Genomic DNA, 27,850 nt, shown 5'->3' with positions numbered 1-27,850 from the left:
TATTATTATTATTATCATTATTATTATTATTATCAATTCGGAAAAATTGCAAAACAATACAAGTGATAACAGAGAAACAAAATAAAATAAAATAAACAAACAAAACACAAGAAAACAAAGTGTCAGACTTTCCCTGCACAAAATGTGCACAGAAAGAGCAATAAAATATTTTTGCAGGCTTTGGGATTCACACTGGCCAAAAAAAGTGTAAAATCCATGAATATTGCTGTATATACAGTCTTCTTATTCCAATCAGAATATTTTGCTAGTGAAAACTGATTCAGGCTAAAACATGACTTTAGGCAAAAATAAATCATTGCGTTTAAATCTTGCTTTTTTTTTTTACATTCTTCCAACTAGAATTTACTTATTACAGATGACTGAAGTACAATATAAGTAGCACAATGCGGTAAAGCCCTAACTTCATTCCATATCTTGCTTAATCTGATACATCAGGAACTTAACATATTAAAGCAAAATAGAGAAAGAAAAATTAATCATCGCAATTCCTACTGTTCTTAGCTTTCAAAAATAAAAATTTTGGGAAAAATATTTAGCAACCCTGATTTGAGAAAAAAATGTGACAAAAATTCACAATGGTTTATGCATGCTTCTGAGACAAGTGTCATGTTTTCTCTTCCATTAAGTACTGATCCGACCATATTTGCAAGTGTTGATAGAGGTAGGCTTCCTTACTGCTGCTGCAGGAAGGATAATGTTTTCAATGACAATATCAAATTCTACAACTATGTATCAGTTAGTTTTTTTTTTTTTTCATTTGATACCTTCAGCTATGCTAAGCTTCCCTTCCTAATGGCAATGATAATGTTGTATAATTTATTCTCTCATTTTTTTTTTTTTTTTTTTTTGGGGGGGGGATTATCTTGACAGAGTTTCCTTTTTTCACTCTCAATCTCCTACTTTTTGCTAGGTACCATAAGAATTTGTTTTTGTAACATGAAATTGTTAACATTTTTATCATATTCCTTCTTAATAAGTTGCACCGAATCAGCTATTTCAATCTCAATCGCAATCTCAATATTCTGCTTTTTATGGGTTTTTCCTAGTTTCTTTTAACTATTTTTTTCTTCTGCGAGAGGTGGGGATATTCCATCTTTTTTTTTTTTGACCTACAGCCCGCAAATTCTCGCTCTCGTCTCAGTATCTTTCCTGGAAAAAAAGTGTCTCAAAATGATTCCACAACTCACAGTGGATGAATTATCTCAAGACTTTCATATAATCAGTCAGTGGACGCAGAGCTACAGGTGATTCTACTGACTCATGTTCAACTTTGGTAATACCAATGTGCCTTCAAGTTACACTCATAATGCATATCCTTGAAGAAGGGAAAGTTTCCCCAAACACACACATTGTTAGATTCAGCGAATGCACACAAGTGTCTGAAAGTGAAACTCTTGGTGGAAAAATTTGAGGAAAAGCAGATGATATCTTTAAGACTAGAGTTCTGAAGTTTGAAAGATTTTAATTTATTCCATGAGCCATCCCCCCTGGATGCAAAGTCTAGGCCAGTTACTGATGTCTTTACAGACTTTAATAGCAGAACGATTGATGTGCATACAGGGTATACACAAAATTGCATAGAGAATCATTTTTTCACAACATCGTGACAGCATTTGATATGGCATGAAGAATGATTTTTGGATACACAAGTCAAACCCCCCCCCCCCCCAAAAAAAAAAAACCCACACATTTCGGTAGTTTCGTACTGTATCTTTTAACTACAAATGTAGCTTGTGTTATTTATTACCTGGTATTGCTTTGATTTCATAAAGAAGAGTAAAATTCCTTCAATTTTCTCGGTCACATTTCGGTTGCAGAATCAGGAAAGGCCTTAACCTTGCTAACGCTATAACTGGCCCTTGAAATGAAGGAATGAACTAAACCTGTTCCATTCTAATCTTGAAATCCCTAACATAAGAAATGAGGTATGCCACAATTTTATTGGTCAGTAATTGGTTAAACGTTGTATTTTTATATCCCTTTTGCAAACATCACAACATTTTGCACAGTTGAAGAATTATGTCTCCCAAAATCATGCATGAAATCTTACAGACAATACCTCTGATTCAAAAAAAAAATTCACTGCATGCATCATTAACCTGTGTAGCATTTTGACCCTCGTTATGCTAGCCTCACAACCGCTTACACACCCACCAACAAACACACAAACAGACAGTCGAGGAAAACACAAGAATTCTACAGATGACCTCATCATTGTGGCATGAACTCTGCTTGAATCTGACATTGTTCGAAACAATCCGATCTTTTGTGAGAATGAGCCCTAAAACCACATCCTGCTTACACCATGTCAACTATCTAACCTGTTCCATACGGGAACCTGGTGGCCTTTGTATCAAATTTATGGGGATTTTCAGAATTTAGTATGGAAAGGATTTTAAATGTAACTGACAACCAACCAGAGAAGTTCAAGTGGAAGGGGAATCCCCAAACACCACACTCTTTGTTGTTTAAATAGACCGATAGTTAGCCTCCAGTGATTCAATGTCTAATCCGCCAACTTCCCACTCTACAAAATTGTATGAATGCCCAAAATAAACTTCACATACTCAAGAGGCTACAACTAAAATGCAGTAGACGGGTCATGTGATCAGATTTCACCACGGATACAGACGGATTTTGTCTATGCTGTGCTGTGCGGGAACCAAATCAAGCTTGTTTCGCTCTATAAAACTCAAAACGTAAAATGTGCTTTGATTTCTTACAGAAAAATGTTTGAAAAAAAATATCTTGAAAAGGAGAGATATAAATGCAATTCCATTTCCATGTGAAGGGGTGGGGCATTTGGTGCATGAATTAAAAAAGAATGTCCCGAGGACAAAAAAAAAGAAAAAACGAGAGAGATGGACCGATAGACATGACGCAGAAACAGACAAAGAGAAACTAAAGGAGAAAGAAAGACAAAACAACAACAACAGCAGAGAGCTACGAAAGAAAGAAATAAAGATCAAGATCATTGCTACCATGAGTGTGTGCTGCAAAGTTTCAAGCCCCAGTGAGCTGGGCAAACTAGCAAGTGTCAACATGGGAGCCCACGATGCAAAACATATCATTGAAAAGAAATAGATCTGGGAGGTGTCCAAATCAGGACACCCACAGTATCTGAATGGCTGTTTCTCTCTGAACAAAATTCCTCCCAAAGGATTGTGAAAATCCATGATAGGCAAAAAACATGCAAACTGTCACAATGAAAACACCCTGGTCCTTTTCTCCCGGTTCAAGTCACGAGTTGCCTTGTGACCTCATGAAAACTGCACTGATATGCCTTACAATGAGTACTGATGTGGAAAAAAAAAAACACCAACCATCAACAAAAACAAAAGGAACACGTCGTGGAAATGTTAGCTCTATAATTGTTGTTTGCTTATTGCTGTTTTTTCAACATATTTTTGGATATGTGGGAATATACAGTCACCACTACTCCATTGGAATGACTTCAGGGTAAGACTAACAACATGAACAAATGACTGCTCCAATTTATACAAAAGGGGTCAGAAATGGCATAATCAGGGAGCAAGGAAAGTGTAGTTGATGAGGAGATAATCCAATCAACATAGAATTGATTCAGATTGTTGAACGGAAAGGCATGCATGTAAACTTACACTTTGTACAGTCCATACATATGCATGCAGTTATAATCATGCTTCTATGTTCTACTTGTTTTATGTAAATGTTTCTCTCTCTGCCCCAAGGGACCTATCCTGTACAAACATACAAGATTTCCAGTAAGTTCCTACAACTAAAATGACAGTTGGTTTTTTGGTTTTGTTTTGTATCATTTTTTTTTTTTTTTTGGGGGGGGGGGTGTTCAAATTGCATTACACATTTCATATTATATTATGCAATTATATACAATATTTTCTTTTCCGTTTTTATTTTGTCTAAGTTGTTTGCCTCAGTTAACCTGTTGAGGACGGTTTGACTTTGCTACAACAAGCATTTCCCATAGACACCTGTCCAAATATTCTCAGGACTCATCCTCAAAGGGTTAAGAGTCTGGGTGCATGTTGTTGGCTGCATGGTGTTGGCTGCACGTTTTGGCATAAGAAATCTGAGAACCTCAAGAGGATTAATGACAGTTCTTTAATAGCGTGTCATAGCAACGCACTAATCGGTTAAGCATTCTGCTTGTCTGACCTCCACAGAGGCTTATATGCTTCACATGGGCAACGCTTCGTTATACCAACAGCTACAGTACACACTGTACAATGTAGCTGGTGATCATCACACATTAAGCATAAACACACATCATTCCAGGAGATTTAGCTGCACAAGAACACATTTAGCATTTCTCTGTGACAAAATAACAGAAGCAGCCACAACTGCATCATTTTTGTGTTGGTCTTTCTATTAACATTATATAAATGTGTGGCTTAATTTGAAGAAGATCAAGAAGCACACAAAAAGAGGTGAATATGGGGTTAGATATCAAAACAGACAGTACTTCTTGTTTTAATCAAAGTTTCCTGGAAATTACAAATTTTGTTCATAGAATTATACAGATACATGTATGTGATAATATTTCGGTGCTTCAACTGTAAGATTATACACTGGGTCTAACATACACTGTAGATGAAATATGAACTGTCAAATTAATGTCTGAATCCGCCTTGCATCACTATGCACATTAGTTGCCGAGTGCAAGCTTATAACAACTTCAACGGAATGACGGTCACGGACACAACAGGATGGAAAATGGTAGATTCCAACAAAACCCCCGAGTCAAAACACTTCTCTTGTTTAACATCTCAAAAATTGCTCCTCCATACAAGGTTGTGTCTCATTTGTCATGCACTTGCCATACCTGAGTATGGCACCATCTGATAGTGGGTGTCTTGCGTCATTTTACAAGGAGATATCCCTGCACGTGTGTACACATGTTGAATGATTGCGCTAAAGTTGAAAGCATACTTTGGTATTCAAAGAAAACTTTAGAAAATTATGAAACAGGCAAGGCCCGCCCCCACCACACCCACACAAATCTTCAAGAGCAAAACAACGACAAGAAACAATTAAATGAGACAATGAAAGAGGTATACCATGTAAACATCACATCACTATGTGGAATGTGCTCTCTTTCAACTGCAGCAGAATGGGCAGGGACAGCCATTTTCAATGTTATAATGTACACTTCTAACAAAGAATACCCCATCCCCCACTAAAAAAAAATAAAAAATAAAAATAAAATAATCTTTTTTTTTTTTAAATCAATATTTGTACTGAAGAATTAAACAGACATCAAAAGTTGAAGAGAATACACGGAAAGCAAATGATTCAATGAATAAAGCAACAAATAATTAAATTAACGGGGCCACATTCAAGATTACTCTTTACACTTCCAAAAAAAAAAAAGATCAAACAAAAAACAACTATGAGATACCACGAAGTCAATCAAGGGAAAAATTAAATTAATGAATGAATAAAAAAAAGCTTCAAGGAAGAACACGCAGAGAACATAACCAACATATAAATAAACAAATAACGAGATAACCAATAGAGAATGAAAGAATACAGAAATAAATGAATAGATTGGGAGATAAATAAATGAATAAAGTAATATATGCATAAAGAAATAGATAATACAGTAAACAAATAAATATACCACTGTTGGGGCAAGAACACCTCATATATAAGCAATTTTTGAATGTTTAAGAGAGCAAAATAAAAAAACAAAACAAAAATGGATGTCAAAGCTCTTTATCTATTACGGGGATCGCCTTTCCTTTAGACACACCATGGTGGCTTCATTTTGGGGGTTAGACAGCTGGGATTTTGACAGAAAATCCCTTACCTGACATCTAGCAATTAATCACAAAAGTGATTTTCACCAAAACTTGGGGTACAAAGTCTTGTCACCTCGGTGAAGAGATATATATACACACATAGATATGCAGGATAAATTGAATAAATTATGATAAATTATTAAAGTTTCTTTTTTCTCTCACTTCATCTGTCTCCCGTTCTTGCAAGGCTTTCTCCTGCTCTTCTCGCAAGATCTGGAGCTGCAGCACCCTGGCCCTCTCCCGATCCTCCTCCTCGCTGTCGAACAGAGATTGTAGAAAGAGAAAGAGACAAAACATATAAAAGAGATCATATATATATTACACAGCATATAAAATAGTTTACCTCAACAGTTGAAGAGAAGGAAGATGAATTTCCATCTCCCTAGCTCTCTCCAAATCCTCCTCTTCACTGTCAAACAGAGATTGAGGGAAAGAAACAAAAAGTATCAAAAAAGAGATGAAATATATTACACAGCACATGACACAGTTCACCACAATAGTTGAAGAAAGGAAGATGAAATTATATGATCTCCCTGGCTCTCTCCAAATCCTCCTCCTCACTGTCAAACACAGATTGAAGAGAAAGAGACAAAGTATCAAAAAGAGATGAAATATATAACACAGCATATATAACATTCACAACAGTTGAAGAGAGGAAGATGAATTCTATATCTCCCTGGCTCTCCTGCAATCCTCCTTTTCACAGTCAAACAGATAGTAAAGGAGAGAAAGAGACAAAATATGTGTGTAAGAGATAAAATATATTACATATGGCTATATAAAACAGTTCACCTTGACATGTCAAAGAGAGGAAGATAAATGTCTGTCTCCCTCTCTCTCCATCTCTCTCTCTCTCTCCCTCTCTCTCTCTCCTCCTCCTCCTCCTCCTCCTCATTACCAAACAAAGGTGAAAGAGAGAAGGTAACAAATTTAAAGAAAGAGACAAATTTAGAAAAAGAGATTGATATCACAAAGTATAAAAACAGTTCAGCTAAACAGGATGAAAACAGGAAAGATCTTCTTCGTCGTATCCAACATCTACACATAGTCATTAGATATTTGGCCAGGACTTGGTACATCGCAGAGCCTTCTCACTTGCAGCCATCAGGACAAATGAAATCCATATTATGTAACCCGCCAATGAGAGTTTGTACTGCTTTCATCTTTGTATCACATAGCAACTTTCCACTTGTATATTTTCTAACCTTGGATCATTTTACACTTGATCTCTGTTGACTATCTGATTTATTCAGTCTTGTATATCATCGCTGTAATTCAGTGTTATGCAAACATGACGACATTATCATCGCATTCCATTCCATTATTTTGTCATGTTAAACCACACATTCTATGTTCTATTAAACACTGCACACAACCAACGCTTTGTTGAATTGAAAATGTTTGTTACCCACGCCGATGAAAATCGGCAGGGGGTTATGTAAAGGGTTCTGTATGTTTGTTTGTTTGTTTGTTTGTTTGTTTGTTTGTGTACAAGATAACAAGAGAACGGGTAAACGGATTTGCACGAAATGTTCAGGGAATGTTTGGATAATGACAGGAAAGAATCGATTAGATTTTGGTGATAATCGGTTGACCCTTGCAAATTCTGTGTGACCTTGAAGTTTTGACCCCATGGTATAGTGACCATTCCGAAAATTTCCCGTTTCTCACTTTGCGATTTTCCGCTACCATACGAAGACATAAACTCCCCAACGATCCGACTTCGCTGCTCAAATGTTCGTAAGAATTCCGAAATTTACGTTTAGGCCTATTTGAGGGACTATGTCCTTCTAGATTTATGAAAGTTCGTTCTCCGTCATCACAAACTGGCCCGTATTTTGATGATTTTTCAAATTAACATTGATTGTTTTTTTCGTTGGAGGAGCATTTTGCTCGGTCGCAGTCACACTGCACGATATGCGTGCTCAATGTCAATGCGTGTGCAAGGCCGCTGAAAATGCATCGCGCTCTACACTGTTGGTGCAAAATTGCACCGGGGACGTTGCGGCGCTCGTTGGTGGCCGAATACTGGTGCAGTAGACATTTGCATTCAACCCTTGCATTGAATAATTCCCGTAGACACTAATCATAGGGGTAATTGCCTAGGGGGTACGTAAATTTTGTTTTTCTTTTTTGCTTTTGTGGATACCATCAAAGATCGTACACTCATACGACCTTTGATATCATCACACTCTCGGCTTGCTATAATCAAAATATCCCGCAAGAAAACGGCGTATTTCTCGATTTTTAGCGCTTTTTCCGCGACCCGTCGCGTAGACAATACTCTTTAAACTGGACTTAATTCGCGCGCGCTTGGAAAAGTTCCGATTCTGCACTTTTGACGGTGGAATTTGGGATTTTCGATGGATTTTTGGAGGAGACTTAAGGACTTTCCTGTACGTGAATGAGTGTTAATACCGTATGTGTAATTATGTGATTTGCGTGTGATGTGACTGTAGAACCAAAGATCGTACACTTCAGCGTACGATCTTTGGTAGAACTCACTGGCTGGTGATAAAGCACACTGGCAATTAAGTGGCCGAATTCTGGTAGATGACCGAATGCACATTATGTTTACCCCGACTTTGTACTTAGGCGTGGGTCTGCCGCCTTTGACGGCCCCTCTCTAGTTTTCAATGTTTGCTCTCAATGCAAATGATGATCATAATAATAATGAAAAACGTGATACTGACGATGATAATGATAACAATGTAATGAAGATAATAATAATATGACCACTAATACTAATCTATATTCTCTACACTAGGTTCCCAAGATACCGAGGATGAAAGAGGACCTCAAACTGTATGTTGATAGTCGATAGTCACTTGAACAATCAGTTTATCACTCTAAATGTCATCTGATCTATGACATTAGAACTACTCCTCAAACATGAGAAAAGGAAGTAAGCATCTGCTCAGTCGAAGGCGTGGTTAGCTGATGCCTGAAGAACACTGCAGGATTTCAATAGCATGTTTCCTTCATCTGGATTGTGGCCAACATAATGGTAAGATTTGGCACAAGAAGCAAGATATATCACGTATGTTATACTGCAAACCTAATCACCCAGCTGGGCCAACAAAACTTGCTTTGGGGCAAGTGATATACAAATATATGAAAAGACACATATAATTTTGTTTGCTTACCAAAAAGCATGGAGCCCGAGTCTAAATATGTACAAATTTTGAATGTGACTTTTGGAAGCTTATGAAGAAAGCCTTCATCTTCTACTTTCTGTTCCTCTTTTCTTTTTCTTTTTCTTTTTCTTCTTCTCTTCTCCTCCTCCTCCTCCTCTTCTTCTTCTTCTTCCATCTCCTCCTCCTCTCCTTCAGCTCTCATTTCCTCCTCTTCTCCATTTTATCTGTATTTTCCCGCTAATATCTAAAGTATCGATGTCATTGTATCCATCACTGTCCCCCTGGACAAGTTTCTGATGGAGCTAAGAGGAGGAAGAACTAACTGCAAAATGCAGAAAATGGCCCAACAGTCACAGCCTTGATACTAGCTGTAGATCAAAGCTGAATAAACTTGCCTTTTATGATTTATTGAAGCTGAATCTTACCACTATCCTGCCCGTCTGAGAACATTTTCAAGCACACACAGATTCTTGTATCAATTCACTGCTGTTGAGAGCAGACATGATCAATAATATTTTGCCCAGTCAACTTAATTATATAGCACACAACATCATACAAGTGTACACGCCTAAGATGAACTGACGGTGTTTTACAAGCTAAAGCGGACGTGTCATGATTTATAGAAGGGGAAAAATGAATTGTATACTATTCCCCTCATTCTGAAAGAGCCTTTTATACACATTGTCATGTGTACCGTAAAGTTCCATGTATAAGACGCACCTGTGTATAAGACGCACCCCTAATTTCGGACCTAAAATTAAAAAAACAAAACAAAACACGAAAATGTCCACGCAAATATTGCGTGTGTCCTACATATTATTTCAGCTCAATATTTCCCTAGAATGCAGCATGTATTTGCTCTATTTTTCGTTTCCTTTTATATTTTATTTTAACGGTATTCATCGGATATCAACAAAATATGGAAGACGCAAAATGCGAGACTTGTCTCGGTACTCACTTGCTATTTGTTTCGCCTTTCAATCGTGGTACATGTGTCATGCATATTCATGCATATTCATGCATACTCATGAGTAACAGTACGATCTTTGCTGTCCATAGCAGAGGGTGTCTCGCATATTGACGCATGTCAGAGTGGAAGGTTCATTACGAAAAATAAGAAAAACATCAACAAGTGTAGCAGAGGGATCATACGGCAAGACGTATGGTGCGTACGGTAATTACACTCATGCACTGTTACCAGTAACATGTGTGTCTCTTGTACCATGCTTGTATGCACAGTGCTAGCCTTTTGCAAAAGGCAGCTCGCTATAATTTCAGCACAAGCACACAGAGAGCAATGGACTTGCACACACAGCGCGCAACGGGCAAGCGCGCTTCGATCCGATCGCTGTGTGCACACGAGTCCATTGCAAAAGCCTCTCTGCAGCTGCTGCCTTTGCCAAAGGCTTGCTAGCTAGCTACAGTGTAGCTAGCTACAGCACAGTGTAGCTATGCTATCATCCTACTGTAGCTGGTCTTGCACTCGTGAAATGAAGAGCAAACGAAGGACATGGATATGCATGCATGCTTCACACATCGTTCATATTTACGGTGACATAGTGTCGATCCTACTCCGTATTTTACAGCTTTTGTCTATGGCCATATTGATACTAGTACATTGATAAGTTTTACGGTATCGGTAATTTAGTAATGATACCTGTACATCGCGTATTCCAGCTACTAGGTTGGCTGTTGGTAGCTTGGTAGACTGACATCGGTAGCATACAGCAGTGCTGTCAGTGTTACAGCTGTTGTCTATGGCCAGATTGATACATGTACATCGTTACTGCACAAGGCCGATATAAGTTTATCTCGTATTTGCAGCTTTTGTGTGTGTCCAGATTGAAAGATCGCTCTTTTATCCGTAAGTTCTAGTGATTGCTTACCTTCCAAACGTCGATGGGCATACATGGCCCCAAGTTGGCCTTATAAAATTGGGTGTAGTCCCTACATGACGGATTTTTTTCCGTGATTCGACTGTACCCGTGTATACGACGCACCCCCGATTTTCAACGTTTTCCGACGAAAAAATAGTGCGTCTTATACACGGAACTTTACGGTATACATTGATATACATATACACACAATGCCCTATAGAAAAGGTTCTGACTTTTTTCTTTAATTCATAACTCATGTTCATTTGTCTATTATTAAACACTCATGGAATGTTCATGCTTTTAATACAGGATCATATGACTGAGTGCACAAAATGCAAATGCTGACAATACCAGTTTCAGTACTTCACGCTTCGTGAATTCCATTAAAAAATCACAACAAAACTACTGAAACTACAGGGAACAAAAAAAAAATCATATCCAAATCAACTACAGTGCTCTATCTTAAATATTATCACTATATCTTTGGGAGCTTGTTGACATTTCTCAGCACTGTGTAATCTATTCCTTTACAGGATTCAATTCACAACAAATAAATTAAAATACAGGAAAACAAAAATTATTAATCATTGTTCTGAAACACTGGAAGTCACCACAGCACATAATGTAGACTTTAAAAAATAGCAAATGTGTTTTTTCTGTCTCACCCGAGGAATGTACATGTATGCTGTATTAGATACATGTGATTAAACGATTAACTTCTGATGGTCTGTTCTACTCATTACAATGTATTTTCTTGTCACCCTTCCTTTCTAGGGCATCGTAATCGTATAGCATAGAGCTCCAGCAATATACGTAGTGTGGCTTACTTTTATTCTCCCCCCCCCCCCCCCCCCCCCCCCCCCCGTTTCTTGTATAACGAGTACACAAATAGTAGTCTATAATTCCCAGACTGGAACAGTCAAATCTCATTTCGAGCAGTTGTGTGCAAGAATTATAACTCCTTTGTGATTTGGTGAAGTCACAGTAAGCATGAAGTAAAATTATTGCAAAATGAAGTACGTTTAGTACAGTGTACATAACACTTGAAGCCTTGCACTGCCCATACAATGTACAGTGTATATTGACTATTGGAGACATACCCATAGAAAAGCAGACATGTATGGACAGCCATAGATCATTTAAATCAATTTCACTAGTACACCAAAGAAGAGATAAAGTAACATGAAAAGAATACATGTGTAAACACATAAAAAAAAAAAACTTGCAGCCTGATAAGACTGTAACCTCTTTGTGTCAAAATGATAGAAGGAAATGATAATTTACAAGATGTCAGGATGGCAAAGATAATATGACCAAGCTCCAGCATGGAATAAAGACTACAATGTGTGTACATACACATGTATACCGTGCAACAGCTTTGAAACTCTGCACAGCTCCTCCATCTCTGTCGCCATGGCGATCTCATCAGTACGGGATGCTGTTCTCATCTGTCTGTTGGTGTTTGATGATGGCACAGCCAATTTGAACAGCATACCACTATGTAATCTACATTTTACTTCCATCTATAAAAAACTACGAAAAAAAAGTCCAATATATATCAACAACTATCATGATGATGACAAAAATTACATCAACTGTGATAATTATTATCATTAAAAAAAAGACTCTGTGTGGATGGGACCACACATGCCCTTTTACAATTCCACAGTAAATTGCCACATCTCATACTGTACGAGCTGAAATTTTCGCGTACAGATATTTTCGCGAATTGCTACTTGGAGGACATTTTCGAGTGTTGTTAATTTCGCGGTTGCGAGGGTCTAACTGAACTTAGTTATTCGCGCGTTGTTATTTTTTCGTGTGTTGTTATTTTTGCGGTTCAAAGTCGATTCGCGAAATTCGCGAAAATAAAACCACCGCGAAAATGTCAGCTCGTACAGTAGTCAAAATATGAGGCACTTTGGCACAGTGGATAAGGCTCCTGACTTTCAATCAGAAGTCCTAAGTTAAAATCCCGTCGAGCACCTACATCCTTGGATAAGTCTTTTTTACCTACCATGTCCCTCACGATCCAGGTGTATCGGTACCTGGCAATGTTAGGGTAACAAAAATAATAGCAGAGCCATTTGGAAGCACAGCAGCAACACTGTCGAGGCTCCCCTGGATAAAGAAGACCATATTAATTGTATTATCATCATAATCACTATTTCTAAAAGGATTACTGTAAAAATGGAAATTTTCACACAATTCACGCGACCAGAAACTACAGCAAATTAAAGCACATGTATGAAAATTTTATGCTTGTTACATTTTCCACTAATCACTGCCTTGATTCCAAGAAATTAGAAACGTGAAATTCATCTTGCTTGGTCGAGTGCGAAAAATTACTCCTGCGAAAATATTCACTTTTACATTAAGTGGTAAACCAGGGCTCCACACTAACTTTTATTTTTGGTGGCCCAAAGGCAAACTTCCGACCTTTTTTGGTGGCCCGATCAGGCCACCAACTTCTTCATTTCTGAAATTTTGGTGGCCCGACGTGCGTTTTTGGTGGCCCTGGGCCACCGGGCCACCGCTAGTGTCGAGCCCTGGGTAAACACTCAATGTGTGTGCTCACATTTGTCTGTTTCTCTCGGCGATCTCATGCTCCTCCCTGAAGGCCTCCAGCGCCGACTCCTTGGCAACGACCTTTGCGACCTCCCTGTCCGTCCTCACTGTTCTCCTCCTAGAGATGTTTCCCGAAAAATGATTTGTATCTGAGAGGAAGGAAACAACAAAAAAAAAGGAACAAAGAAGAGCTTGATAAGTGACAACGGCATTACAACGTGACTTCAAACACTTTTACTGCTGCACTTTGTCACATTAGCTTGAACTGTGGAAGTTGTAAAAAGTTATCAGAACTCATAGAAGTCAATCAATTTTTTAATACCTTTCATGCTCTCACGGAAGAGGAATAACTACAGAATTATCTTTATCTTACCATGTGATGACATCATGGCCTTAAAAAAGAATAAATCTATTGTATTGACCTGCAGCTTGCAGAGTTTTCATCTGAAGTATTACTTTATCATGTGCATATGTTTGTGTGTTTGTGCAATGCATGCATTTGTCTGTGTCTGTGTGTGAGTGCATGTTTATATTTTCGGCTGGAGGGAGGAGGAGAGGTCATAAAAGATGCCCTATAAACTTTTATTACATCATATTCACAAGGTCCATACTGCACATTTCCGTTTCGACCTTGTGCATTTGCTTTGTATTTTTAGCTGGCCAACTTGAGCGCAAAGAAACTGATCTCCAGACATCTGTTGGACATATGTCGTATAATTTTGTACATGGAAATGCTGGGCCAATATTCGTGCCTGAACTGCTATGCTGACTGTTAGAAAAGAAAAAAATCTGCAAAATTACAGCATCATAAAACTAAATTTATCTACCACGTGCTATGTCAATAAACTCTTTAGGATACAATGTACATGTGCCATGTAATTTATGTGTACATGTATTAAAATTTTGTACAGAGGATATCAAATAATATGTATCTAGGATCATACAATGTACATGTATACAGTGTACATATTCCACTGTCTATACATGTACAGCTGTGTGGTACACTGTACATCGTATTCCCACATGCAATTTATAAACATTACAAACTTTCCTGTGTTTAAAAGACAAAACATTGATATCCATCCACAACAACAAAATACCCACACACCCACACAACAACCACCACACAAAAGAACTTTAACAGGAAGCAGAAATACAGATGTGGGTTTTCCAGACGTGCTGTGATGAATGCGATTGGATTAAATGGTTGATTGGTCGCTGATATTCTAACTTGCCACAACCTGAAGTTGTCATGTATCATGTGTATGGATTCAAAAGATGCGCAAATCATTGCCCCTATATGTACACATTTACCATTTGATCACCTCCCAAGCTCAGGCACGGACACAATCTTCTTGCATAATTTCTTTTCTTTACATTGTACAGCTGTACAGTGTGTGTTGGAAACTTGATATACCACACCCAGTATATCGTAATAAATGTTCTGTGTAAAGTGCAATGTCTCCTTCCAACTTTGTATGAAATTTATGAATGATAATAAATCTTTATAACTTCTTCCATATAATTGTAAACATTAACTACAAAAAAAAAAATGCAGATCACTTTAGTTTTACAGCCAATGAGTACTAAAACACAGCCCTAAAATGCACTTCAGCTGCCATAAACGTCTTTTAATAACTATGCAAAGACCATTTAATAGCAATTTGATGTATTAAACATCAATATCAACTGTGATCCATATTGTACATCAGAAGCAAAGTACTTCTACTTTAATGATATCCAAAGCCCCACGATGAATTCACATTTGTTTTTGTTTTATTTTCTCTTTAGACAAATTTGTACAGAGATTATATGGAATGGCACATTATGCAACCAGCAATTATGTTTGTTTAGCAACAAGTAAACAATGCATTTTCCACAGTCAAAAATCTGTCTGTTTACAATTGCAATCAAATCTATTACAGATATATGTACATTGTATCCTTTGTACATATGATCTGCAAATAATCAAATCTGTATCACTGTGAGCGTAACAACAGTCCTTGAACTGCTGGAACAGAGGTGTCACTTTCGCACTTTACATTCTACAACACCGGTCTCTGTATCACGATTCCCACATCACGTAAAGTTTAATACACACAGCGATATAATGCATTCTCAATTCACAATTCTGACAGTAACAGATTCAATCATTCCTACATTGTACAATGAACTTGTAATTTCTGTCCACAAGCTGTGGATAGAAAGACGGAGAAAGAATTTGAGAAAGAGAAGGAGAGAGAGGGAGAGGTAGAGAGGGAGAGAATTGTTCTGGTTTTGTCCTAAACCAAAGACGTGTTCTTGTTAGTCTGTCATTCAGACATTATTGTCTTCATATTTCCCATATTACCCAACATATTTACTACATACTGTAAAAGTGGCTATTTTCGCGCGACTAATTTTTCGCGCTCGGCGAGGTAAGAAGAATTTCGCGTGTTTTTAATTCCGCGGTATCAAGACATCAACTACAGGAACATATATGGCAAGCAAAAATATTCACGTGCTTTTATTTTCGCGCTAGTTTCTGATTGCGCGAAATACGCGAAAATTTCAACACCGCGAAAATTTCCACTTTTACAGTACAATGTAAGTCATACTGAAGACGGTAATTCAATTCTTATTCTAGCAATAGCAGCCCTTTTCTGCCTTTTCTGCTTAAGACTAACTCTATGAGAATGCTTCTCTGGGTTATACTCGGCTTCAAACAGATACAATGTACATGCAGGTACAGAATACATGTACATTGTACATGTAGTTCTTTTTGAAAATAAATTGGAATGCTATGGTAAACATTACTTTCAAGAACAGTCTATATCAAATATCAAACATGGGGTTTAATTCTGGGGAGAAATATTAATAACTCTAATCTTAAAGAATATCAATCTTGCTTCAATCACCGTAGTACAAGTTCTCATGTGGCATGGTAAAAACCATTGTTTTGCTTTTTGTGACAGTGTTGTGTTTTGAGGAGGGTCTAGACTATCTTGTGATATTTGTGGGTCTGGATTTGTAGCCTACATGATACGTATTTCTCAGTGACCGTGACAGTGGTAGGCCTGCACATCAAATTTCTTTCCAGACTTTGGTTTGCCTACTAATGCGGTCAAACGTGTATTGACACACATCACAGAACCATCCAAGGGCATGTTTTATTGGTGAGAGTCCACAGCAGAGAGACAACAGTACGAATCTGTCTGCCAGGGCTCCATTCACATTAAAAAAATAAGCGTCACCATCAAAGCACTACAGGTTCATCTAATCTGTCTTCTAATCATTACAGTACATACTGCATTTTCCTATAGTCTCCTTGTGGTACTGCAGTTGATATTAAAGGACAAGTCCACCTTCATATACATGTGGATTGAGTGAATGCAGCAATACCCGAATAGTGGAACACATCAGTGAGAGTTTGAGGAAAATCAGACAATCCGTTCCAAAGTTATGAATTTTTTAAAGTTTCTGCGCAGTCCCTACTGGATGAGAAGACTACTACAGTGTATGATGTCAAATGCATACAACGATATAAGGAAATAAAAAGAGAATTTCACAAAACTTTACTTTTTGAATAAAGGGCACATTTCTTCGACTTGTACCTGACATATGTTAAGGGTAATATTATTCCCCCTGCCTTGTGAAGGAGAGAAGTCGAGTGTTCTTTGGTTATGCGAGAAAAGTGAAAATACAATAACTGTCTGTTGAATTTTCTTTATTCTTTCATTATATCGTTGTACACATGTGACATCACAAGCTAGAGTAGTCTTCTCATCCAGCCGTGACTGATCAGAAAGATAAAAAATTCATAAAAACGGATTGTCCGATTTTCCTCAAACTCTCACTGATGTGTTCTACTAATCAGGGAGGTGCATAGCACCTCCCTGTACTAATATTGCTGCATTCACTCAACCTACTTGTACATTACCTATGTCTATATGAAGGTGAACTTAACCTTTAAGAAGTACAGTGTAAGGTGGGAGTCAAGTTTGGGGAAGGAAAATCAGTTTGAAAGAAACCTGTACACAAATATATATCAATGGGGGTTTTACCACAAGCAATTCTGTTTAAGATCATTTTATTGTTTTTGGAGTGTGAATTGGGATCACAAAGTATTATGACAGTGCCCCATCATCCATGAGTTATTAATTCTGCGAGAAACTACAAACTGTAGCTCCTGATCGACAACTTAAGGTCATGTTATTTGTTTTTTCTCAGAGAGAAAGCTGCATGAAATTCACTATACAGTGTGTATTTACTCACTATACAGATGACTGTTGTAGGGCTGTCAAAGGAGCACACAACTTATAATTTTTTTACTCTGCCCACACCAGCTACTTAACTGTAAAATCAGAAATTTTCATTTGCATGAAACTTTTAGGAATTTCATAATAGGCCAAGATTTGTGAAAGTAAAATGCACTCAAAAGTTTTGTCTACACAATGCACATGTTGTAGTATACTAATATTTTTTTCATAGTCAGCAAAGATGGACTCATTTTTGCATCTCACTGCAAATGATAATGATAATAATAATAAATTACAAAATAAATTTTCAACACCCACCAATTTCATGAGTGCTATATACATTGTATATGAATGGGCTGAGCTTGGGTGGGGGGGGGGGGGGGGGGTGAGGGTCATGTTTCATCCAAATACACAATGACTGAGACTGTGATGACTTTGAAAATTTGTGTCTTTCTCACATTCTATCAAGGTTTTGCCAGAAAATGGCAGAAAACTTCTTACAACTCAGCAAAAATATTTTAAATGAAAAGAGCATGGATGTTCGGTAGAATCTCTGAAGGTTTGTTTGCATTTTTTTTTCAAAATGTGATTGCTAACAAAGCTGTCACCAGTGCCCAATCCCCTCCCCCTCCTCCCCCCCCCCCAAAAAAAAAAACAACAAACAAACAAACACATGGCCATTTAAGGGCTTACAGTACACAAGCATGATGGTTACATAACTGCTACTTTCAGACACATCCAGCACCTGTCTGGTGACTTCATACACCCTACAAAAAGCTACGCTGAGAATCCGCACTCCTCGCCTAAAAAACCCTGCCAGTTGGAGTAGGAAAAAAAAGTGAAGAAAAAAAAAAGATAGGGAGTATTTTACTAAAAGTGTGAGAAGAACAAGTTCCCGATTGAAATCCCAAATACATGTATGTTATGATTCATCAAAAGCACTCTGTCAATACACTGAAGTGTCATTCTGTGGCAATCCTGGGGCTGGGTACACATACAGTGTACACATAACACACGTTGGAGTCCCAGGGTATGACTTCAAATACACAGATTGTATCACGAAATTTCGCAGAGTACTTTAATACACCATCATTATGTCAGTACCTTTGTACACAATGTTAAATGGAATGTACTGTGTTTTGACATGTAGAATGCTTTCCAACTTGGGTTTGATGCAGATATCCTTTTAACCACTTTACTGTAATTTTACAGCTTGATTGGAACACAGTCAACTCAGTATAAGTTTTATCTATTGACATTCATATAAAAGCCTGAACTTCAACAACATTTTACTTTTCAAGTAACCACACACTTTCTAGAATCATTTTGGTCTCAAGAAAAGAACTTCAACATTTAGCTTAATGCACTTTTGTAAATTCAGGCAGAATTGACTGTATATATTCCATAGTTTAAAAAAAAGCCTTATTATGACACACAAACGGAATGAAAATTCTTGTTGTGACCTCATAATATGAACTGCAACAACTGTCTCAAATCAGTTACAACTGATCTACTATATCAGACACCACAATTTCCTGTGGTTTTAGTATTGCAAATTGCCCTGGCATTCATTAAATTCAATAAATAAATACATGAATAAATAATGCGTAACTATTTCCTCTTAAGTAACAAAAATGCGATACTGAAAATCACTGAACTTGCTCCTTGGATAGAGATACAATGTAAATCTCTTATTTTGTCACTGTGGTTCTCAACTGATTAAAGTCAACTAGTCGATAACAATGTTTCAGGTCCAGATTTGCTTGTGAAATATTAATGTCATGATTGAATATTCCTTAGATCCAGGCAAGGCATCACAGTTTTCCTTCAAGAATGAGAACATTATGAATTGGCATGAGTTACTGTGTACGCCATATATTTCGCGAGTCTAAATTCTCGCGAATCGGGAAATTCCGACAATTTCGCGAGCGGTTGAATTCGCGATCATGGAGTCCTGTACTGAACGGAGAAATGTACATGATGCGTACCTCACATTCACATCGGGATCAGAGTCAATATTTTCACGTGTCTTTAATTTCGCGAATAGCACCTGACTTGCGAAATTACTCGCGAAATATTCGGCGTATACAGTATATTTGGTGCCTCTTTCAGGAGACGGTCTGAGGAAAAAGTCACCACTTACTTTCTTCGGACTGAAGCTGGTATGCGAGGGCGCCATCTTCGTACACGCTCCACTGCTTCGCCACTGCAGGGGAAAATAAGAAAGAACAATGGAAAAAGCGATGGATAATTCATAAAGATATGTACATGTCCTGGCATTTAGAAATAAACAAATGTAAATATAATACATAATTGTGCATTGTACATGCTTGAATAAATATCACTATAGTCTTTCAGCGCAAACACAAATAGAACACTAACAAAAGATAACTTTCTTGTATCCAATATTAATTGATGAGACCTCTGCCATTCCGTTGAATCTAATTTCATCAACTTAAATGATGATATTCGAAGTCAACTGGGATATGGCACGCCCATCACAAGAACACTGCAGCTCCCATGTTCGATTAATACGATGAAAGGATGATGCCCCTTCAATAGCATAACAGGGTAAGACATCACAGCCAATGGAAAAAGACATAATGTATTATATTTTCATATTATGTCAACACTTCCCTCCCATAGAATGACGGCAGAATGCATCTACAGCAACGAGTAATACTGGGAACAGTGATTAAAAAAAAATATTCGAATTATCACATTCTATACATATTTACCTTGTACATAATTGTGTAGATATTTCAATTGTATCAAAAAACACCGTACAATACAAAAATTTTGCAAAAAGTCGCAAATATATACGGATAGCCCTAATTTCCTCAATAAACCATAACTGTAGACGACTTATTGTCGAAACAGTTTTTATTGAGACTATTGTTTACATTTCATATAAGATTACATGTACGTGTAGTTAACATTGATTACACAGATTAACATTTTCATGAACTTGGTTATTTTTATCCCTACAGCGTAACTCACATTTTAGAACTATTTTCGCAAATGTTAGCATGAGGCTTTAATGAACATTTTACAGTCGTCCCACAAATTCTGTGCAAATGAAGTGGCTGAAATATTAGTCAGCCATGGTTGGTATGACACACAGAATGAGTCACCGTCTATCCAGGGTATTAAAAACTCCCCTTATACTGGATCCAAGTGACAATTTAGACCCCCCCCCCCCCCTCCTTTTATGACAGCATTGCAGAGTACAACCTGTACATATCCTGGCATTGAAGGCTACGAAATCAACCCTGGCTTTAATTGGATAAAAATTGCATTTTAATTTATGAGCAATCATCACGTCATGACGTCACCACACTGTACAATGCTACACGTATTAACACATCCAGCAGTGTTCATCATAATAGGCACCACATCATAATCTGCAAATATGCTTTGAATCATTATTCCATAATGACTTCAGAGTGAATTGCATACATTGTATCTCAACCTTGATGGCAGTGTATGGTTCAGATGTCTGCAATATCTACAACTGTATATGTACAGGATGCTGTGTATTCTTTTCAAGAGCCTGCCCTATCAGAGTTTCATGCGATCAGGTCTGGATTTATTGGACCCAGTAACAAAAACAAAACAAAACACAAATAATTCAATAATAATAATAATAATAATTATAACAATAATAATAATAATAATGACATAAAATAATTAAATGCCAATCAGCTGGAATGTCAAAGCACAGTGAATACCAAAAAAGAAAAGAAGAAAGATGAGTCAAACAGTTTAACATTCATATTAAGCATGCATATCTTGCAAATATTTCATATGTTTATCATACATCCGAAATTTTCACACAAAACCTGACAGATGAAGATCGCTACAACTGTAACTGTTTGATTTTATACTACAAATGTACTTTATATTAAACTGCTTTTCATTTTTATCCTTTTTAATAAATATGTTAACACTTTTTACTCCTTACAGAATCAAGGCAATACTGTATGGTATGAATGCTGATGCTACAATAGAGAAAAAAAATTAAACGAAATTTGTATACTGTGTAGTAAAGTTCACGACTTGCGATCGCTTCTATCAGACTTACGGTATAAGCACACAAGTATCGGAACTGAAATTAACAGCTGTGCTCGTGTTATGTTAATCTCCAATTCAGCGCACAGACCTGATACAGACAGGAAGTTGTTCATTATCCGTGCTGTCAAGTGTTTCCGCAGCGCATTCCAGGGTACACAACTCAATTCATCATCTAGCAAATGGTATATCAGCAATATAGTGTGATATTATTTGGGTCAGCACATAACCTCTGGATCATACGCAAACACTTAATCAAGTGCAGTGTATACTTGTATTTAAACAGTCTCATTAAAATATTTGTATGTACAACTGTACATTACATGTATGTTGTTCACTTCACTTCGATTATTCATTACAATGTTTCGTTTTTTAGCATTAATATTTCGCTATTGCTGTGTACATTGAGTAATTTTACAATGTATTGTTTATGCTATTTTTCTTACAAAAGAGAGGGATGTGTGTATTACAATGTACATTTTTGTCCATAAAACTGAAGATAGATATCTATAAATTAGTAAAGCCCCGATTCACTAAACTCGCTACATTGTATGTGTTTTATGTTGCATAGGAAAATGTATGGTACTTGTACAAATGGGCTATTACATTTGTAAATGATATCATGGTCTCACACAAGTTGTCCATTGTTGAGAACACACATTTTCCCTACGGTTCCTTTCTTGAATATGAAATCAAGAAGAGGAGGTTGTGCAGTTTGTATCAAAATATTGTTGTCATGTTGCCAACCCAGTAGTGACAACTCTTTTTTTTGGGGGGGGGGGGGGGTGGGAGGGGTTATAAAATGCATTGTCCAAGCTGTAGCTTGCTATTTTATCAAGCAAAACCACTATTTATTATTCTTGTGTTCTAACCAAAATAAAAGTTGTGATAATCATCACTAAAATCTCACTTCTATCATAGATATATTACAGTTGAGATATTATTATTCAGTTAAAACAAGAGACACTTCTATAGATAGTAAATTTCCACAATTCTGAGGCTGTTGTAGAAGTAGAAGGAAGTTACAGCTGCCAAGGATTTTAGACAATTCTGTCAAAGTGATGCAGGACAAAAGTGCAAGTTGCTAAAAGCTCTGTAAAGCCTCAAAGGCATTAATGCCCTGAATGCACTCAAACCCACTGAACTATGCGAGTAATGCAAGTTGTTAACTGGCACTTGATGTACACGGCTAAACTCATGGGGACTCTTGAGAACTATTACTGTGGCATATACCGGTAAGCAGGTGAGCTGTTCTGTGTACATGTACACCCAGGTGGCGACAATGGTGGAAGCGATCAAGCATGACTTCCCACAGCATGAAGTCAGCAACAAAATGGCTTCGCCTACTACATTGTACCTACAGTTGTACAGTTGTATGTATTCACTCATTTTTACTTTACTTTCCCCCCCCCCCCACAAGAATCTAATGCCTCAGTGAAATACGTGTACATGTACTTCCATGCAGTACATTTTTTTTTTTTTTCTGAAGATGATCCCCTATTTGTATACAAGAGTTCGTGATTTTCCAGTTCATAAGCTGCATTCTAAAATGTATGTTTAAAAAGTTGTTGGACTGTGTTCAGTTTCAGCTAGTGATGTAGATTCTCTGTAAATGAAATGTCTTCATTATCTATTCTTTAATATATACAGTTGTAGCACAAGCACAAACATCATGTACAATGGTAAAGTGAAACATATTCCCAAAACTGTTGCATGCTCTCAGGAATATGCATGAGTAAACACTAATACAATGTATAAATGCAGCGCTGTAAATGAAGTATGTCCATGTTTGATTCAGTGCAAAGCTAATTACACTCTGAGCCAAGTAAACTGTTTGACTGGCAAGAAAGTTTGAATTAGTTATTGACCATGAAGTTCAAGAAAGCACATACTCATTGTGCCACACCAAACAATCAGGTACAATGTCATCCAAATTTAACAGTATCAGAGCTACATCAAATTTTGACTGTGCTGTCCTGTTTTACGGATACAATTTCAAGTGCTGAACTACTGTGTATCTAATACACTGTAGCTCAATGGATATCGATGCCTGGTTAACCCTACACAGGAAAAGTGGACTGTATACAAAGGCCCTAATGGCAATGGAGTGGGCACTACATGAGCAGCACTACATGAAAACCGAACTATATATTGTCAGTTTGCAGAGTGACAATCTAACAAATGTTCATTGAAAAAGTATTACACTTTGTATGTAAACAAATTTGTGTCACACACTGATACCAGAGCAGAAATACTGTAGTGTAAAAAGGCATCAATAACGTCATTGTACACAAATGTGCACTGTCCCATGACCCTGCTCTATTCATACGCAAAGTTGTGGTCTTATAACTTCTGTCTATAGCAGCACCCCTGTGAGGATAAAGTTCCTTGTCAAAGAGCTCTACCACAGCCAGCTAATGGAGGAGTTGAACTGTAGACCCAATTAACCTGTTGAGGACGGTTTGATTTTGCTACAACATGCATTTCCCATAGACACTTGCCGAGTATACTCGGGACTCGTCCTCAACAGGTTACGGGTAGGGGATCAATCCATGGTCTGATTACTTCCAATGGACAGCTCAGCAATCCTCAATACAAAGTGGAAAAGTGCCCTGTTATTCAAACAATAAACCATCAATGGACGCATCATATGAGTCATTAATGATTCCTACTTGAAAAAAGGCAGGCAAGTTCTGACACAATCTTTAAACTGTAAGACACCTCGTTATGATTCCAGAACTGTCTCTCAGACTCAGAGCAATATAAAACATCACCCGGCGTCATCTTTCATGTTGAGGGGATTCCATGAACACACTATGAATAGGGTGTCTGATCGCGCACTGCTAACCCTCGACCAAAACGCACTCCTATCTTATAACACGCAAGTCCCATAGAATGCAATGGAGCCGCGCGCCTACGCTGTTTTGACCCAGCATTTTTGAGCCAAATTTGCCAAATCCCCAGACCATGCCATTAACGAATCCTGACAAATTTGGTATCATATGAAAGAGGAAGTTTTTCTCCATATCCTATCGGAACGGCGGTACATGAATCCGACGATAAATTGATGTAAAAATCGATAGAAGCACATCTATCCCCATATCTCAGCGTCTGCTTCGGTATTTGTATCGCCGTGAGACATGCTAGTAGTTGAGGACATGCTGAATCCGATGGTGCCGCTAGTTTTTCGCTAACTCCACGCCTAGGTGTGGGGATATCGCTTTGAAGATATCGCTTTGAAGATACCCCTTGCAATATTTTTTTGGTCACAGCGAACGTTTTAGGCGGGGCTTCGTATGCAAGAATCCATGGTAACTTCGCGCGAAGGGGCTAATGCATATGTAAATTTGATTACGCATAGCCGTCTACCACCACATGGCCTCTGCGGTGTGTGGGGATGGATCGCGTGTGCATGCGGCGCGCGCCTATGGAAGATGCTGCCAGCAAAGAGCTACCTCAGTCTGTGTGTGTCACTACGTGTGTGTGTGTATGTGTTGTGTATGATGTGCATATCACGAGGCAGGAAACTGGGCTGTCGCTTGCGATAGCTCCTTCAACATGCATCACATATGTATATAGCATGCACTCTGTACTGTACATATCGCATACAGTCACGTTCACAAATCACATACGTCTTGCAAAACAACCAGACTCTAATAAATTTCTGTCTACTATTATAATAGTTTACTTGTGGATTGGTTATGATCTTATCGTTGTTCATTTATATTTCGAAAGTGCACTCGCGATGCTCGAGTCACTGGCACTAAGCCGAGAAGTCGGTTGTGAATACACCTGTACAATCATGTCCGCTTAGCCAAGTGCGAACGAAGTAGGCCTCGTTTTAGCGGCAGCGGTGTACTACGAACACCCAATCGACAAAAAGGGCGTGCAAAAGATTTCGGAAGACTCTTATTTGGCCATTTTTGCATGTACGAATAGTGGTAATGTGGCATCAATTCCAAGCCTGTGGCTGTAGAGGTTGTAGCTTGTACATTTCACGCGAGCTGCGTGCACCTGCTCTCGACAATCGACTGCATATTTCTTCGAACCATGCTCGCCGTGCCAGCTGCCCTGGCTTACAATCGCGATGCTCTCCGCTCGGCTCCCCGAATTTTACCGGCGGGGCTGCCTAGCTGCTGCTAGCTAGCTGCGCTTGCATACATATGCGGGGTTCGTACGTGTTGTAGGGCGCTCAATACGGTACATGTGAATCGAATGTAAACTGAATACCGAGCACGTACGTACGCACGCAGCGCACACAGGGTATGACGACACATAGGGGGAGTGGCTTCTGCGCTTGTTACGCGTATTTTCTAACCGCTGTAAGCTCATTATCTGATCGCTGGAGATCCACACGCGAATGCAGCTTTTCGGCGTTGTTTGCAAACATGATTTGGGTCACATTTTCATGCGTGCTCATAAAAAAAAGGGGTGATATTGCTGTGATTTCAAAGTTAAATTTCTCAAGATAGAAACATCATTTCGCCATGAAATTTGAAATATATCTTAATGATGTCATTCTCTTTCATATGAAATAATTCACAATTCGTTTCTCACAGAATTTCAAAAGTTACAAAAATGCTCCAGACACCCTACTATGAAGCCAGACGTGGCCTCCACAGAACATATATCCACGATGACAAGTTACGGACCTATCTTTCGGTCAAATGGTTTGCTAACAAGTGAAATAGATCTACGAAGTCGTATTTCATAGACTTGTCATGACAAAGAGTCAGAGTTTTGCTCCCTCTCAGTCAAGAATTTCTATACTTTGTCTTTGGTACTACTATTCACAGCAGCCTACACAGTGAAGTAGATCTACCGCTGTACTTTGCCACATCGTCAAAAGGTGATGCACTCCAACAACCCTGGCCTAAATCAAGTTATGACATCACGCAAGATGGGTGGAAGATCCCCTATAGATCTAGATCTAATGTAAGGATGTTTGCAATTGCTATAACTGCAATCCTAGGCATGGCATTATATATCGTGAAATAGTCCAGCCACTCCATTCACCGCCATTCATTTCATCATAGCCGGTCTTGCAACTTTTCTGAATCTCTGAATCGGAATCCGGACATCGCCGATGACAGCACTAACGTCCAGAGTTGGTTGCGGCTGCTGCGCAGCGTATTGTTTTATTCGAGTATCAAATACTTTTCAGTTTGGATTTTAAAAACCGATGTGGAGTTTGCATTTTTAATTCCAGGGTTAAATGATTCCAGTCCTTAATAGTGTTTGGAAGGAAGCTGTATAGGTATGCTTTTGTTCTGCATTGCAGCGGAATGAAGCGTTCAGTGTCCTCTCTCAAGGGTCTGGATGCATGTTTCACATATGGGGGTATGGTGACAGCAGCTTCCTGATGTAGAGCTTTGTAAAAGAGGGATAGTCTTGACTCTTGGTGGCTGCTTTCAACCTCCCTTTGCACATATTGAACTTCAGACGCACACGCAGAACAAAAGGGGACCGATATCACGATTTAGCCCACTCCTATTAAGTATATGATTGCCGCTTGCGAACTTAACAAGAAAATACGTAGACATATTGCTATTCTTGTTTTGTACGACACTACGATACTGGTGGAGGGCCTATTTGAAGGAAAAGCAGAGCTGTGCGTCGCCGCTTTTCTCCTATCCCATCCCATACCCATCCCCTCAGCTGTTGGACCAAATTCTCAAATTAGCTCTGGCGTTCGCTCGTCATAACAACGCCCTACCGATCGTCTACATTGACCATGTTGACCGTTTTACGGGGCTTGTTCATTCTCTCTCATCCTACAAATTACATAATTCGTACCTTCTTTAACACCTGGGTTGCTGGTTTCGACGATTTCTGCATTTGGTGCCGCCATGTTCACGAGAAAAAGAAGCTCAGACTCTCAGCATCCACAGTATGATATTGCCATTCCCTCCGGTCCTCCTATCCTACATCATCACCAAACGTAAACTAATTTGACACCACACACCGTACACACGGTACACGACGTGATACACACGGCAAAATCGGGGTAGTGAAGTGTATCGTACACACATCCAATACCATTCAAAGAACGCTACAGCCGCACCGCAATGGTTTCAATCCCTGGCGTGTCGTGAAAGGACGGTGCTCTTGTCCATGTTTTTGCCGCTAGATGGCGT

The 27,850-nt window shown here is 38.3% G+C and overlaps 1 protein-coding gene across 1 annotated transcript in view; it reads right to left on the bottom strand.

Annotated features, from left to right (window-relative positions):
* The window catches only part of LOC139723540 (uncharacterized), a 37,308-nt gene extending 9,667 nt beyond the window's left edge, over window positions 1–27,641 (bottom strand). The window contains exons 1-4 of the mRNA XM_071634780.1: window positions 27,510–27,641; window positions 19,786–19,848; window positions 13,415–13,553; window positions 5,985–6,078 (exon numbers count right to left, since the gene is read on the bottom strand). Coding sequence (XP_071490881.1) covers window positions 5,985–6,078; window positions 13,415–13,553; window positions 19,786–19,848; window positions 27,510–27,564 — 351 coding nt within the window. The 5' untranslated portion in view covers window positions 27,565–27,641. The remainder of the gene's footprint in view (window positions 1–5,984; window positions 6,079–13,414; window positions 13,554–19,785; window positions 19,849–27,509) is intronic.
* Window positions 27,642–27,850: the final 209 nt, after the last annotated feature.

Source organism: Diadema antillarum, unplaced genomic scaffold (genome assembly GCF_040938485.1).
Source record: "Diadema antillarum isolate AM-2024a unplaced genomic scaffold, OU_Dant_1.0 scf00000192, whole genome shotgun sequence".
NCBI classification, from domain to species: Eukaryota; Metazoa; Echinodermata; class Echinoidea; order Diadematoida; family Diadematidae; genus Diadema; species Diadema antillarum.
This window is presented reverse-complemented; position numbering and strand designations above follow the sequence as displayed.